Source organism: Notolepis coatsorum, assembly GCF_963971535.1.
Source record: "Notolepis coatsorum genome assembly, chromosome: 1".
Taxonomy (NCBI): Eukaryota; Metazoa; Chordata; class Actinopteri; order Aulopiformes; family Paralepididae; genus Notolepis; species Notolepis coatsorum.
In genome coordinates, this window is record NC_140165.1 from 238,818,271 (window position 1) to 238,835,789 (window position 17,519).

The 17,519-nt window shown below is 40.5% G+C and overlaps 1 protein-coding gene across 3 annotated transcripts in view; it reads left to right on the top strand.

The window, feature by feature from the left end:
* Positions 1 to 17,519, top strand: part of vmp1 (vacuole membrane protein 1) — a 63,898-nt gene that overhangs the window by 24,640 nt on the left and 21,739 nt on the right. For all 3 annotated transcript variants that reach the window (XM_084331164.1, XM_084331165.1, XM_084331166.1), the window contains exon 6: positions 16,806 to 16,973. In XM_084331164.1, the coding sequence (XP_084187290.1) occupies positions 16,806 to 16,973 (168 nt within the window). The remainder of the gene's footprint in view (positions 1 to 16,805; positions 16,974 to 17,519) is intronic.

Here is a 17,519-nt window from a genome sequence, read left to right on the forward strand (position 1 = left end):
AGTCAGATAAATTAACTATTTTGGGACTTTCTATTTTATTTAGAAAGTTCTTAAATCAGAATGTCCCACCCAATACCCAGCCGTTATAAACGGTTCAATACTCCATTTTATTAGTAGAGATACTTTTAGAACAATAGCCTGATGATATATTTTCCATGAGTTGAGTGGATGCATGACCGGAGGGGTGGGGGGTGTGTGTGTGTGTGTGTGTACGCTTTGCATAGTGGGCGTGTCAACAGTGTCAGCTGAACTCACACCAATCAAGGCATAGGGAAATAGTCAGACAGATTATTTCATAATACAAAGTTTCTGAATGGATATTTGGATTAAACCAAGTTGTATGCAGTGATGGCCGGTCTTTCCCCGCGGAACACAAGTTACTTAACGTTACACGGGTCGCGCTATGCATGCTTAGCTTGCTAACGATAAGATAGGAGATAGCAGTGTAACTTAATGTTACACAGGTCGCGCTATGCATGCTTTTTTCGAATGTTTCATTCTCTCCGCTATGATGAGCTCTGCTCTGCTTCAGCATGGACAGCACCTCAAGTACCCGTATGTGCATGTGTAAGTAACAGCCCCGCTCCTCGGGCAGACGGATATAGAAAACGGCCAACCCTGAAACCCTTTCAGAAGTACATATGGTGAGAATACATGCAGTTTGAATTTGAAACCCTTTCAGAAGTATATGGTGGGAACACATGGAGTTTGAAACCCTTTCAGAAGTATATGGTGGGAACACATGCAGTTTGAAACCCTTTCAGAAGTATATGGTGAGAATACATGCAGTTTGAAACCCTTTCAGAAGTATATGGTGGGAACACATGCAGTTTGAAACCCTTTCAGAAGTATATGGTGAGAATACATGCAGTTTGAAACCCTTTCAGAAGTATATGGTGGGAACACATGCAGTTTGAAACCCTTTCAGAAGTATATGGTGGGAACACATGCAGTTTGAAACCCTTTCAGAAGTATATGTTGGAACACATGCAGTTTGAAACCCTTTCAGAAGTATATGGTTGGAACTGGGAACACAAGTATAGTGGGAACACATGTAGTTCAAGTTTCAAGTTTGTTTATTAGTTGTCATAGTAAAATACAGAATACTTTATCATGAAATGCTTTTTTCTGTATGAGCCCCTGGGAAGTGTGCTAGATACAAATAGATAAAAATTTATAAAATAGAAAAAAGTCAAGTATGTAAAATAAAGTGTTCAGTCAATATACATATATAAAATATACAATACAGAGTAAAAAGAGTAACAGTGAGGTATAATGCAGAAATGGGATGAGGTAAAAAAGAAATAAAAAATTTAGTAAATTTTTTTTTTCATCCACTTATTCTCCCATTTTCAATTTTTCTCCCATCCCAATTTTTGTATCATCCAATTCAACCCTCCCCTGTCTTTGAACGCTGTTTCATGCCTCCCACAAGCCGGCTGCAATGTGGACTAAGTCATACATAGCACGAGTCCCCTCCGATACTCGAGGTAACAGCAGTCGCATCTTTCCACCTACGCGGCTCGATCTTTCAGCGTCAGGGGTCTGGGCTTTGGAGGGGCCCCGCCCCCGTCGCTTCCTGATTCTACTGCGCAGGCGCACCAACCGACCTGTAGGAGTCGCTGTCCACAACGCCCGATCCCCACCCATCAGTTTCCCTCCCCCTAATACTGCCAATGTGTATTAGTGCGGACGACCAGCTAAACTGAAAGCAATGTGGAGCGCTGGGCTCGAACAGGGAGGCGAACCTGTTCGAGCCCAGTCTCCAGTATTCATGGTGAGCGCCTTGCCCACTGCACCACGTAGCCGCCCCAAATTGTGTACATTTTAAAGTTAAATGCATCAATCTGGTGCACTTTGAGAGCAAAATAAACCACTGCCAATACTACTGATACATCCCTATTGGCAAACTGTATATTAAAAAAATATATATATATATTAAATAAATTTTTTTTTGGTTCATTATACCAACTGTGGCGGGCCGCCACAGTCTAGGTAATTAATGGGAAACCCTGATGTGTGTGCTAGTTTGAAACCCTTTTCAGACGTATAGTGGGAACACATGCAGTTTGAAACCCTTTCAGAAGTATATGGTGACAATACATCCAGTTTGAAACCCTTTCAGAAGTATATGGTGGCAATACATCCAGTTTGAAACCCTTTCAGAAGTATATGGTGGGACTGGGAATGTATTTTAGTAACACGCTGTCTTCCATTGGATTCTGCGGTGTTGACCTGTTTCTGGGCTTGACTGACGTATACTATCTTCCAACTTTCTTTTCAATCTCACCTCAGTTTAAAAAATAATATTGCAGTTTTTTTTCCATATGGATATTATCTGACATATCGTGACTGATTTTGATTTATTGTTCAGCCCTAGTTTGTCTTTCTCTATTTCTGGCTGGTGGCAGTGTTGTGTCTGCGAGGCTTGTCCTAGTTTATTCATGTCCTAGAAACCATCCTACACTGACTGCATCTATTCCAAGTGTGACCAGTGGATGGCGCCAGCGTTCCCCATCTATCGTCTGGTCTATGTCTGTGCATGACGAGTTCTAACCCATGACATTAGTCATCCTACATCTTCCTGGATGTGGCCTAGACATCGACAAACTGAGTTCAGTGACACTTTGTCCCAGAAGAATGGCTCTTTGTTTGAGTCATGGTGTGTGTGTGTGTGATACTTGTCTTTTGGTTGTGGTGAAATTGAGCTTTTGAGTGAAGGGAGAGATGGGGGATCGATTCTGCTCATGTATCCGTTCTGTGGGGATGTGTGATGTGGCCTCTGGTTCTTTAGAAATGTATGCGGATGGATGTCTGCTGAGTCAACCATTTCCACTTGCTTAGAATGGGAGGGAAAGTGTGTGTGTGTGTGGTGGGGGGGGGGGCAGGCAGACAGACAGACACAGTACCTGCTGCTTGCCTTGTGGTTTAACAATACGAATATTCATACGGTGGCCATTCAGCTTTTATGTCATGCTCCGGTTGGGATTCCTTTCCACTCCGTTTCCACCCAAGGAATCCCAACCTGAGCATGACATAAGAGTACCGGTACAATGGCCGCCGTGTGAATATGATCAATGTCTTCCTGTTTGGACTTTTTGCTCATGTCATGCTCGGGTTGGGATTCCTCGGGTGGGAACAGGGTGGAAAGGAATCCCAACCTAAGCATGACATGAGAGCAAAATGGCCTCCCTGTGAATATGGTCAATAGAGGCCCCTTTCACAGTCAGTTTAAAATGCGGATTTTCTTCCTCCATGTTGGAAGAGACGATGGTTGCTATGTGCAAAACAATGGTCGCTATGTGTTGATCTATGTAATCAATCGGTGTCTTATTGCTGGATCTCGTAAACAGTTTGCGGTGGAACGGTAATATCAGGCTTTTCCATTGTTTTACCTACTCTAAATTAGGCACTTTCTTTTAGTAGTAGTTACCAATGATTACAGGCAGCCATGTTGGTAGAAGGAGAACTACGCAAACATTCTGTGCCTCTATTATAATCTCACATACACCTGAAGGGTCAACCCTGTGTGTGTGTGTGCGTCTCATGGCGTGTCATCTTGCCTGTTCAGTAGACGTGACCTCATCTCTTCTCCCACTCTGAGGGAAGTTTTCTTTCCATTCATCTCCTCCTCTGCCCCAGATGGAGTGACCTCGCCTCCCTTCTTTTGACTTTTCTTGTCAGAATTAACCTTAACCCTAACAGCTTCTTTCAAGGCTGTTTTTTTCTTTTAAATGCTGGTTTTAAATGCTCTTTCCCAGGGAACCACCATTTTAAAGGACTTTTTCCTGAGGCCCATACTGGTTTTGTGGGAAATTGTGGCTTATTGAATAAAATGTACCCCGTTGACCCTATTTTATTAATGCTCAATTATGGCAAAAAAACATAATCGCCATTATTGTGGTCAATATTGAGATCACAATTATTTAATATGATTTCTCATTGACTTTGGAAACAATATGCATTTATTGAACTTTAACAGTGTATTTCCTTGAACTTTAAATATAATTCAACTGAAAAACAAAAACGTGACCTGGTTTAAAAACATGACCTGGTTCAAAAACATGACCTGGCTAAAAGGCTTGATCGGACATAAAAACATGACCGGACTAAAAGTGGATTATCTTGTTTTCATAATCGTCGGAAGCCAATTTTGTAATTGAAAATAAAATTAGATTAATTGCCCTGCCCTATTTTCTAGCCTACATTATTTTCTGCATCTTAAATAGCAGGGATTGGGATTGGAAATGCTATCACTGTATAACTGATGGCATAATAAAAAGATATTTCCCAGTCGTAAACCATCAGCTGTCTCCAGAATAATATTCCTCCCACAACACTTGACTATGAGTCCAAACCAGTGTCTTAATGAAAACACAGTTCAGGATATCACTGATCTCAGGTGAAAACCTCACATCTCCTGTTGGAGCCATATTGACCAAATTTGAGTTTGATGGGAAACCTGTAACAAAAAATATATATTTTATGGATTATATTAATAATTTATATGGAATTGTATTTACCTGTATGATTTAAATTAATCTTGAAATGGATAGCTTCTATCCCCAGGCCATCAGGCTGCTAAATGAACAATAATCACTATGCAACAACCATCAAATGCACACAGCACACACACCCACACGCACACACTCACTCAAACAAACAACACACTGCAGCACCCACTCTCCACACTTTAGATCACACAAACACACTTACACTTTATATTTATTGATAAAGGATTTGCACTACAACTCGTACACCTACTGTGAATTGTACCTAAATTGCACCTCGTCCCATTTCTCCATTTCTGCCTTGCACTATATAGTATTGTATATTAGTACACTGCACAGTATTGTATATTGTATGGTAACTACGTCTATTCTGCATCGAACATTGTACATATGTCTAAACTGAACACTGTGACCTCATTTTTTTTTACTTCTAATTTTACTATGTTATTTTATTTCATACTTATCTTGTCTTGCACAGTCTCTGGAGCGCAACAGTAAGAAGCATTTTGTATAAAAGTGTTCTGTACTTCTGTATGACAACTAGGGCTGGGCGATATGACGATATTATATAAATATCGGGTACAGTTCATTAACGATACACTTTTTCAACGTATCGTGGATATCGTGATGTTTTGCCCAAGAGGATTGTGTCGCGTCAATCTGTCCACACGTTACTCGTTCATATCTCAGCCCGTGCTGAGATATGCCCATTCCGCGGTCTGTTAATAAAGTTTTCAATCAGACAGATGTATGAAAAGGCTTTTATTATAACATTCGTTGTAGTAAAATCATTATGCCTCATTTAGTCATCCTGCGGAGCACTGGTCTCCTACTCGTCGGCCGTGGGGAGCTAATGTTAGCTTTGTTGTCAGCACACAGGACATTCAGGAAGTCAAAAACTAATAGCGCTTGCCGATTGGTGCTAAGAACAGCAGGGCGGGTGCAAGCGGTGTGACGTAATTGGCAGACTCGACTGTCAATCAAAATTATTCTGTTTTCAGTCAGAATGAATGAATGAAAACTTTATTAACAGGTTGCAGAATGGGTACAATACAGTACAGGAGGATGAAGACCAGAAAAAGACTTTTGGCTTTTTTACATAAGGGTCCTCCATTTTCAATTCATCAAAACATTTAGAGACATACAAATATACAGTAGTTTCATAAAAATGCTATTGATTGATTGATTTAAAACTTTATTAACATATTGCAGAATGGGTACAGTACAGCTCAATACAATGCATGGGTATTTTATTGGTCTTTAATGTTAGCTTGCAAACTCAAATACTGTCTTGGTAAGCCTCATAATGAATTGTTTGGGGTAAAAAAGAAAAACATTGTGATGTGTATAGTGTATCGCCGAAAGGTCAGAAAATATTGTGATATCATATTTAGGCCATATCGCCCAGCCCTAATGACAACTATTAAAGAAACTTGATAATTACCTGGACACTTATCTGTTGATGACTGTGGGGGCGTGGCATAGATTCACCCCCCCCCCCCCCCCCCCCCCCCCTCTGGAGTCTTCAAATTAGTGAATGGAATGTCTGACAGCTGAGTTAGACAGCGGAGTCTGGTGAGCAATAGTTTTCCGACCGCAACACGCATCACGTTAGACCAATTATATAGTTTACTTTGTCGAGATCCTGTTTGATATTATTTAATTTAGTATAGAAAAGTCAACCGGAGTTTATGTTTAATAAATGTACATCTACTTACATCCTCTCCGTGCGTGCTTTATGATGAATGTGTGTGCGTCGGCCAACTCTGCAACTAACCCCAGTGGCTAAATGGAATTTCGTGAAGGATTAGCCATTTCATCTCCAAAAGAGTAAACCTTTCAGGAATGAAGACAAACGGTCTAACTTTCAGGTTGGTACAGCCATGTATTTCTGTAGTTCTACTGGACATTGAGGCTTTAAAGGGTTTCCTGGTCATGAGGGGCTTGAAACCTGACCACCAGTTAGGCCATGTCCAGACTAAAACGATTTTGGTCGTTTTAGGCAAAGTATTTGATCGTTTGCACTAGGGCTGGGCGATATGGAAAAAAATCATATCGCGATAACGATATGATAATTTTATTTTATTTCTCGATATCGATAATTATCGAATTGTTATAAGTATAAAAAAAATAAAAAAAAATAAATAAAATGTTTTTTTTTAACAACAGATGTATGTTTATTTTGCAGCAATTCTTTGTCATTGCCGCCATCTTTAGTGTTACATCCCCTCACACTCCAGTTCTCAGGCTGCAGCTGGTTTAAAAGCTAAAGTAAACCGGCTTCTCTGCTGGCTGTGGCTCCAGAGGAGTTGAACAGTTCTGGCTCTGCTAGTTTATTTTCGATCTTTTGGCGCTTTTTTGGTGGACAAACCACCGCACATGTGCACTGTGACTTGTGACTGGAGTCTAGTTCTGCTAGCACACATAGCCTACTGTGTACAGACGGTTTCAAAATGTATTTTAAATTAGAAAGCAAACAAAATAAGAGAAAAGAAATCTGAATTTGGTCAGTATTGTCATTTGGACAAGCAAAGCCATTACTTTAAGTTGCAGGCAAGAAAGACAAGTCTGTCCACTGTCTCTGGTTTTAAAACTGCCCTGTTGCAGGTAAAAAAAAAAAAAACGATTATTTTTTTTATTTCGATATTCGATATCGATTATTAAAATATATCGCGATATTTATAGTTATCGTTATATCGCCCAGCCCTAGTTTGCACCGTTCTGCCACACGGAACTGCGTTCTGGCAGCCTGAAGACGATACTTTCTGATACCAGCTCCCAGAGTGTGCAATTCTCCCATCTTTACAAGCGATACGTGTCTTCTCCTGAACCGATGACGCGAATAGCCCACCTCTCCCTTACCCCGCGTGTGAAAACATCACAACAATGGCATGTACAGCTATTGCGCTTGATCGGGCTTTTACAGCTTTACATGCTGTGCTCTCTATCTGTCTGAAGCGGAGTTCTGCTGTACACACACTCCTGACCGAGGCGCACACACATGCTCACACGCATCTCCCTTAATCCGCATGCAAACCCAGACAAAAAAAAGAAACATGATACATATGTCTTATATGTCCTGGCTAGAAGTGTTTATTAAACACAGTTATTATTAAACAACAATGGCATCAGAGGTAGTTGCATTCGTGTTACAGAAGCTATATTGAGCTAATCGGGAGGCTACTGTGATTCAATACACGATACTAACTAGAGATTAGCGTCGCGTAGCTGGTCTTTTTCTAAAAACCCAAGCACATATTGTTCCATAGCATATGCCTTCAGTTGATCATGACAAATCCTCTTACCTTGACGATTAAAAAGACTCCATAATTTAGTAAATAAAGCTGTAGCCAGCCAGCTAGCATTGATGCTATTCAAAATGCTATCCATATTATCTAACCAACTAAATACAATAGACAGTGGTATCCTGAGGTAACGTTAAATACAACGTTTGCTAGTCGAAATGACTGGACACACACAGGGACAAGTTAAACATCAATCAATTAATTTATTCCCACAGGTAGTTTGAGCTGCATGTGAGCCGCGGTCTTTCTCTCTTCTCCTTTGGAAACGAATGACGTTACGTTAGCTCGAAAAGCACAGAACCGGCCGACACAAGTTAAGCTGCTAGCAACAGACACTAACACTTCCGGGCGGGGGTTTTCAAAATAAAAGAAACGGGAAAGACATTTATTTTGTAAATTTGTGGCATGCACTTATTATCTTGAGACGTATTCGTTTTTACGGAAACCTGAAAACGAAACGGATCAAAATCGTTTTAGTCTGGACAAGGCCTTAGTGAACCATGTACACGATTACTTGCAAGTAATAACACTTCATTTCATTTCAACTCATAACACACTGAGGTTACCCTCATTTACAGCAACGACAAGCTTATCAAACGAGACTTGGTTTATCAGCAATTTCATACATATAGGCACAATAAACAAGAATAGACAATTAAATATCCGTTAAAACAGTTAGAAGTTGACACAGTGGTCGAAGATCATACTTTTAAATGCAGCAAGAGAAGGAAGAACCTTCATCTTCAGAGTCAGTTGAAGGACATTCCAGGTGTTGGAGGCACCAAAGGACAAAGCAGGTTTTCCGAGTTCAGAGCAAACCGGAGGAACCCTGAGAACCATTTGAACCTGTAGAATAGGTTCCAAGATTCCATTCCAACAATGTTGTGATGTAAGAGGGAAGTTTACCAATAATTAAAAAATAAACAAATACCAGCGATAGTTACGCCTTTCAACCAGAGAAGGCCATCCATCCTTTTCATAAAGGACACAGTGGTGGGTGTCATACATACCTGTCGCCAGTAATGCATCTGAGGGCAGAAAATCTTTGAAACCCTCCAGCAGCGATACCAGCCTCAGCTGTGTTTCATCACAGCCCTCAACTCTTAGGAAACTCTTAGTCGACTAATAGTCATTGGATTTGTTGAGCAATTGATTCGTTGAGTTCATCGCCGCTTCTGTAAAACGGTGTTTCCCAAAAGGAATCATGCGGAGGAACCTTTTTAGAGTTGGTGTCCACTGGAGACGTGTTTTATCACTTTTCATTAAATGACTCATTTAGCTTAAAGAAAAGCATAAAGAAATCACTAATCGGTGAGCAGAATCTACTACTACATACTACATGGACAGAGGTAGCCCAGTATTATTTATATATATCTCCTTGGCAGATCCTAACCCTCTTATCTTTATGCCGGTTACCTCCCGTCGACCTTTCCTTCATACATCTGGTCCTCCATCTCTCTGTTGTAGTTACGATAGCTCTTCAGTTATGTTTACGTTGTGGCGTCCACCATCACCTAGGCCTACTCATGGGATGAGGTCAACAGAGCGGTTTGGAAACTTAACTCTCCTAGTTTCATACTGAAGACTCAGAAACCACATGCCCCCCTCCCTCCCCTCCTTGGAGAGTAATGCAGTGGATTTATTTAAGGCCTGGAGCGTTACTAGGTAGACCCCATGGAGAGAGCGTGAGATCATGCCTCCTCAGGGGATGGGGGGCGGGGGGGGCCCGGGCAATCACAAACATGATTATTATGATTTATCATGATGTTCTGTTGGTGAGTCCATATGTGAGGGTTAGGTTGGAACTATAGTTGCTATTAACTATATTTTATGTAATAGATTAATCCGACTATTACTTTATCGATTTACTCTGTGCATCTAGAAGATTACGCTTCAACCCCTTAAAACACTACACTGTTTCTGTAGTGGTTGCAAGATTCCATATTCCAATATTCCAGCATAGAGGTATAAGCTGGAAAACACAGCGGTTCCATAGCCTGAAGTCTTATGTAGTACAGGTCCAAATTTAATAGAACTCTGTTCAAAAATGGGTCTTTGAGAGACGTCAGAGTAAAACTGACGACAAAAAAAAACTACCACCTGAGAACGTAGCTGGCTCTCCAAGTACCACCATATGGCCGGCGTTAAAATAGTCTATTCAGCTATGCACAGTTCAAGCAGGAGGCAAATGTATTCCTAATACCATTATTTATTGTTAACTTTTGTCAGACACAGCCACAATGTACAAAGGGATAGCACTAGAACTAGCAAACGCTTCCACACAACACAATGCAAGGGGCATTGAGAACATAATAACTAACATTCTCACATAGCAAGGGAGAAAATTAAGAACTGTATTTCAGCAAATGTACTTAATTCTCTCTCTATCTCTCTCTCTCTCTCTCTCTCTCTCAAAGCAAGCAATTGTCCTTCATTCTCTCTCTCTCTCACACACACACACACACTTATTTTCTTACAAAAACTTAATTTGCTGCATTCAGGTGCAGGACATTTTTGAATTTGTACCCTTTAAATGCCAGTGTTTGTGATGGGCATCACAAATTATTGTAAAAAATTTAATAAAACACATATTCAATAAATTTTTGAATTTTTACCCTTTAAATACCAGTTTGTGTGATGGCATCACAAATTATTTTTAAAAAAAAATACACGAAAGTAAAAATATTTTCAATATATCAAATGCAAAGTAAATTCTTTTCAGAAAAGTGGGAGTATTTCATTTTTTATCTGACATTACAAAAAATCAAAAAAAAATGGTTATGATCAGGGCTGAAGTTGAATTAAAGATTTATGACTGTTTAGACTGCATTACTCTCTGTCACAGTGATCTCCTGGTTGTTCCACACTTAGGTTATCTAACTATCGCGCCGCCGCAACCAGAAACACTGGCCTGGCCTGCTTCTAAGTTCAGTGGCCTGACTGCAAAAAAAAATAAAAAATTACCGGTATCATTATTTTTTTTGTAAATGTTTTCAAGTACCACCAAGTACCACTAGTGGTACGCGTACCACAGTTTGAGAACCACTGGACTAGACTCTTTGGAACATTTAAACTGACCCCGATCTCCTTTTTCTATTTTTCTCCCATCCCAATTCTGCTGTGCCAATTCTCCCCTGTCTTGAACGTTGCTCGCATATGCCCCCCACTGGCCGGTTGTAGGGAGGATAGAAGCCTTGCATCATGTGTCCCCTCCGATACACGAGGAGGCAGCCTGTCACATCTTTTCATCTGCCAGCGCGGACTCTCATTGGCGAGGTGTAACGTGTGGGAGGCTCACACTACCCCCGCCATTTCCTGTCTCTGCTGTGCAGGCGTCCCCAACCAACCTGTAGGAGTCGCTGTCCACAACGTCCAGATTACCACCCATCGACTTCCACCCGCTGACTCTGCCAATTGAGCCAGTATGATGGCCGGCCCAAGCCGAACCCAGTGTATCTTGCGTTGGTGACGAGCGCAATGTCCGCTGCGCCACCCAGCTGCCAAATAATAATAGATTCTTGTAATAACTGCAGTTCTACCTTTTTTGAGATTCTGCATCTATGCACAATTAACTCCATAACCAATTTATTTTCTTGGTCCCAATTTTCTGGGTTTTGAGTAGGGATGCACCGAATGGGAAATTCTTGGCCGAAACCGATACCGAAAATAGGAAACAGTTGGCCGAATGCCGAAAGGCCGAAAATGATTAATATAAATATATATATAATGTATTTCTTAATTTTTTTTCAGCTACCTGATTATGGCAAAAGACATGATTATGGCTAAACTTAACTTAAATAATATTAATAATCACTATTATGGGCCCATAAAACATTTATTCAGCACTTTTGAATGCTTACATTAATTCCAGAATGTAATTCCAGAATGACTGCTGAAAGATTGTACAATTTAAACATTTTCTCTTTGCATACAACAAAATGTGCATTAAAGTCAAGTGCATTTTCTTTTCTCTGTAGGATAACTACAACAAAGTGCATTCAGAACAAAGCCAAGGTGCTTTAAAACTGCATAACGATCTGCATAAAGACACGCACACAGGACTGTTGTATTTACTACATCTCCCGTGACTCTTAGCGGGGGATGACGTAGCTTACGAGAGACGGGTCAAAGAGGAATGGAAGCGTTAGCTAGCTTAACGCTAACGTTAGTTCAAAAGGTTTTAACCGCGACGGGCATATAGTAATGGCGAGGATATAAAGCATGTTAAAGACTCATTTATTGGATGCATTGCTTGCAGAGTTTACATAGAAACAGCGCGACTCCCAAGAGGAGTTAGTTATCACAGGCTGCAGAACGCAGGAAGAGCTGCCAAGCTGCTCATGTTACACGTTGCACGTTTTGATTACGTCATCACAACAACACTTTAGGTTACGAACGTTATGTAACCCTGTTCTTTGACATTCTGTGATATATTTTCGGTGCTAAAACCCTTTCGGCCGAAAGAGCCTTTTTAACCATTTTCGGCCGATAATTTTGGTGGCCGAATTTTCTGTGCATCCCTAGTTTTGAGTATTATTTCTCCTGGCATTGTATGATAATTTACCTAAACTGTCTTTAACACATTAATCGCCGAAAACGCCGAAACTCGTCATTGCCCGCCATGCTCATTCTGCCGAAGACGCCGTAACACGTCTTTGATATCAATATTTCAAAAATCTGTGATCGAAATCATATTTCTCCTCCGGGGACCTGAGATATACTGCTGAGCTCCACTCAACTCTAACGGTTCAAGAGCGCCATCTGGTGGCCGATCGGCAGATCGCCCAACAGGAAGTGACGCGCCAAACAGGAAGTGCTCACCCATATTTCGTCCGAGCACTCACGATCGTTAGCAGGACTCCATCTCGACACACTGGATAATCAATCGCTCGCCCTAACTCAATAAACAACGTTATTTGGACGTATATAGTATTATACAACCTGGAAATGGTTCATCTAGATCAACATCCCATAATAGAAAACTGTCTACTCCAAGCTGATCGCCCAACGGCCCGAGGAGACTGGGGTAAGTTTCAGCGTTTATTATTACCGTGTTCGATATAAACTGCTCTGATGATCATATCACCCACACTAGATGAATCATCTAACGTTGCCCACGGAATTATAAACGTCCCCCCGCCCATCCGGTCAACATCAGATGATAAGTAGTAACTTCTAGAACCACCTCCAGTTGAAATTTTTTATCTGGCACCGATCGCTATCAAACTGTATTTCATCATCAATATAATGCATTTGGGGCTATAAATCAAGTTCTGGAGAAAGCTGCAGAAAACGATAAAAACATACTTATACTTTAGACCGTATTTTAGTATGAATATGTGAATGAAAAAGTATAACGTTGCTACACCCTGAACAATAGATATAGGACATTGAATGGGCCATAATAATGTCAATTTAGCAATACAATTTAAAAAGTTATAGCCTTGCAAAGAAGGGGAACTTCTCCATAGACAAATAGAGATGGCGAGGGATGGTAAATTATGAATTTAACCATGGCGATCAAAGTGTTAACGTTTAGTAACTGAAGCTAATTCTGGTGACTCAGGTCTTTAACCATGAGGCCTAACAACAATACTAAGGGGTATCGAGCGAGACCAGAGGTATTATATCAGTGTATCAACTCAAATGGGATCGAATTATGAGTCATGATTCATCAAGAATCTTGTGGTAATTGGATCATAGCCCAAAGGTATCATGGTATCGTATTTTGGTCACTACAATGATGGTGGCGACCAAACAATGACGGAAATACCCTGATATTACCATTGGTATTAGATTCAAATGTATTGTCATTATATAGCACAAGTACAGTACAATGAAAAGAAGTTTGGCATCCAACCAGAGTGCAAATGTAACATTAAAGTGTAACAGTAATATACAACGTACAGGTCATTAAACTGCATATAAAATATATAAATTAGTACTACTGGGTGTAGTGCTAATCGGATATATATACAGAGTTGTAGTATACAGGTATAAAGACAGTAAGTATGGTAGTAAGTCATACTGGCCAGCAGCGTAACTAGTAAGAGTAGGTAAGGGATATGTACATATTGTTTGTTGGTCATTGTTTGGTATCATGGTTTAACCATGATATTATCCAAGTACAAAAGTGTTACCATGGCCGATGCATAACTTTTACCATGGCAGTACAATGGTGAATTATTATAAGGACCGGTACCATGGTAAAACTGTAATTAGCATCAAAGCTACCATGATCCTTTTTTCCGTGAGGGTCCAAAGAGGGTGCTCTTTTGGGATTCCCAGCCTCCCCTTTTGACTGTAGGGAACAAAGAAGCTCACCACAGACGGCCACCACACGCTCCCTATCTCACGGACAGATCAGGATTGGGTTTCCAATAACGGAATAGGGTTTTAGTCTCGTCTTGTTAGTGCTGACTCACCAGATGGTGGTGAAACGCCTGTCAGGGTTGAGAGACTCCTGTATAGTGTCGACCGGAGGGGCCTCTCCCTGTCCTCCCGGATCACGAGGAAGCAGGGCTGAACCCATGTAGGGATTTGGCGCCGATACCGATTTGTGAATTTGATATCCGATGACTGATATATTTGCTGCTATATTTTATTAGCTGCAACCATCGGTTCTATAGGTCACTGGTTGGTTGGTTGGTTAGGTGGTCTGCTGGTCCGCAAAAGTTTCTCCACTCTAGCGGCCACAGGGTTCAGCCTCCATGGAGGTCAAGTGTGTGTGTCTGTGTGTTTCGCCGTCGACTAAAAACACACTTCTTCAATCAATATCTGAAATGAGAAAAAAGAAAAAAGATTTACCTTCTTACTGTCTTATACTATCATGCACTCTTCATACTATACTAATTTGTATTTACTACTATGCACTCAAGTACTCAACACACTGCAGCACCCACGTTTCAGCACTGTTTCATGATCATTGTTACTCAGCTGTAAGAGTTGTACCCTTCCTGCTGACTTGTCGTACAGAGAATGTTATTGTAAGTAGCTTTGGATAAAAGCGTCAGCTAAATGACTAAGTGTAAATGTAATGTTCATGCCAATTGTCTAAAAGGGGGTGTGGCAATGGAAGTATGGCTTTTGCAAAAAGGTTGCACCTATTGTGAGTTTGCGCTTAATATAATTGACATTTCCTTGAAAATATCCTTCATATTTTCATTGTGGAAGAATCTCAAGTATGAACTAAAACCAATTTAACTCTTGTTTTTTAACTCTAATAGGAAAATTATTTCTTTTTCGCACATACGCAGCCTTAAGTTTATACATACGTATATGCATATTATCCTGTCTTTCAAACAAACATGGGAAGTTGACATGTTATATTAGAACAGAAACATGGAATGGGGTATTATTTTGCAGTGAGGAATTCTATCAGTGCTTTTCCGACGGCACTTTTGCTAATAATGGTGTATCTGTGAAAGGACCAACCAACGCTGGTCAGTTGGTATCGGCCCACCGATATATCCGTCTAGCCTCACTAGAATGAATCAACGCTGACTAATAGTGTGCTGTCTATCTCCTGTCAGTGTGGGCTATATCACCTTAAGCATGTATAATGGATTTCCTGTGTGACGGTTTCAGGTGGGCCTTCAGTTAATGAGTCCAGGTGGCTAAACCTATCCAGCGTTCTCTACTGTTAAATGACATGACATACCAACCTGTCAGAGTCCGGGTGACTCAGCTAACATAAAAACATCTCTCCATGCAGTAGCATGTTAAGTTTAAACACTCCCGTATGCCTGCCTGTACGTGTGTGTCCCACTGTTTTTGCGCCTGTGGTCCTCCATTTCCCATTCGCACATCCATTGTGGCGGCTCGGTACTAGATCAGACAGGCCCTCCACAAATTGGATTCCCCAAACTCGGAAAACAAACATTGAAATTGCCCTGTCGGTGTTGGGAACTAGAGCTCGCCTAGGAGTCTCCATCCAGGCTCTAGTCCTAACATTCAGTCTTTCAATTGGGGCTGGGAAGTATACCCAATATGAAGGTATACCATCATGGATCCATATATATATATATAGGGTTCCTTGCAGCAGTTAAGCAGTATTTAAAAAGTAAAAGAAAATAGATAAATATTTCATTTCATGATAAAGATATATATATATATGAAATTGATCGTATCACGATGTCATTTGCACTGGAAAACCTTACTGTCTTTTACTATTGTGTCTATACTTCTATCTACTATATACTACTACTGCTTAGGGGTGGGAATCGCCAGAGACCTCACGATACGATACTGTCATGATACTTGCATCACGATACGATAGTATCGCGATACTAAATATATCGCGATACGCTGAGTATTGTGGGAATTATTATTATTTTTGATCACATTTAATTTATTACCTTTTTTCAACTGCAAAGTAAAACTGTCAACATGTTTTATCTAATAAAATAAAGTTCAGTCTGTTCATCTCACTTCAATAATTTTTATTGCAGAACATGGTATTTTCTCAAGCAGACGGATGTAAACACTGTAATCTCTGTTGCATGTACCTGACAAACGGAACTGTTTGTATTACAGTCATATTCCAACTTAACTGAATGCAGATGTGTGTGTGTGGACTACTGTACTATTACAGGTATTTAAATGAACAATGCAACTTCCTTATAAATTATATATATATATTTTTTTTATGAATAATTAAATATCGATACTTGGCGTCCCTGTATCGATACAGTATCACCACACACACTACGTATCGATTTTTTCCCCTACTACTGCTACTATCCTGATACTACTACCTACTATGAAACATTTCTAAATGTCTATAGACTATACTACTATGCACTCGGGAGTGTAACACTCATGTTCGACACTGCTAGACGGCGCCACTGACCCTTAGCTGCCAGAGGTGTACCCCTCCTGCTGACTTGTTGTTTACCATTTGTAAGTGGCTTTGGATAAAAACATCAGCTAAATGACTAAATGTATCTTATCATCTCTATCTCTGTCTGTCTCTCTCTCTCCCTCCCAGGGTCCCCACATAGCGTCAGTGACCCTGGCAGCGTATGAGTGTGGCTCCACAGACTTCCCTGAGCCTCCCTACCCAGACCAGATCGTCTGTCCCCCGGGTGGAGGGGTGGACGGCAGCATCACCCTCTGGTCAATCATGTCCAAGGTCCGCCTGGAGGCCTGCATGTGGGTGAGTGGCACTGGATAAACTATATAATATAGCCTTACTTGTTTTTATTTGATAATTGTTTCTATTATTATTGTCATATTGATAATGTTATCCATGTAAATTATTAGTGATGAAATACATTTGTACAATGCAGAAGAAAAGCATGTTTCAGCAGGCCTTTGTTAGTGAAGGCCTTTGGCAGGCTGGAGTAGCAGTTTAATCTCCTCTTGGTTTTCTACATGCATCAATAACATTTGCATCAATTACTATTGGCCTGGACCTGCTGTTCACGAATGTCAAATGTAGTCATTAATAGAAACACTTACCGTAATTCCTCTAATAGTAACCCCGGCTTGTATTTGTTTCAACTGTAGCGGATACCAGGCTTGTATTAGGAGGAGGCATGTATAAGAGAGAGGCCTATATTTCTAATTTTCAAACCGATCATAATGAATAAATCAACATTTTGTGTCAGTTTGAACCCAGTAAAATGTACTGGGTTCATTTATTGAAACCAAGTACTGTATGAAATACGGTAGTAAACAGTGCAATTACAGGTGGTCAAAA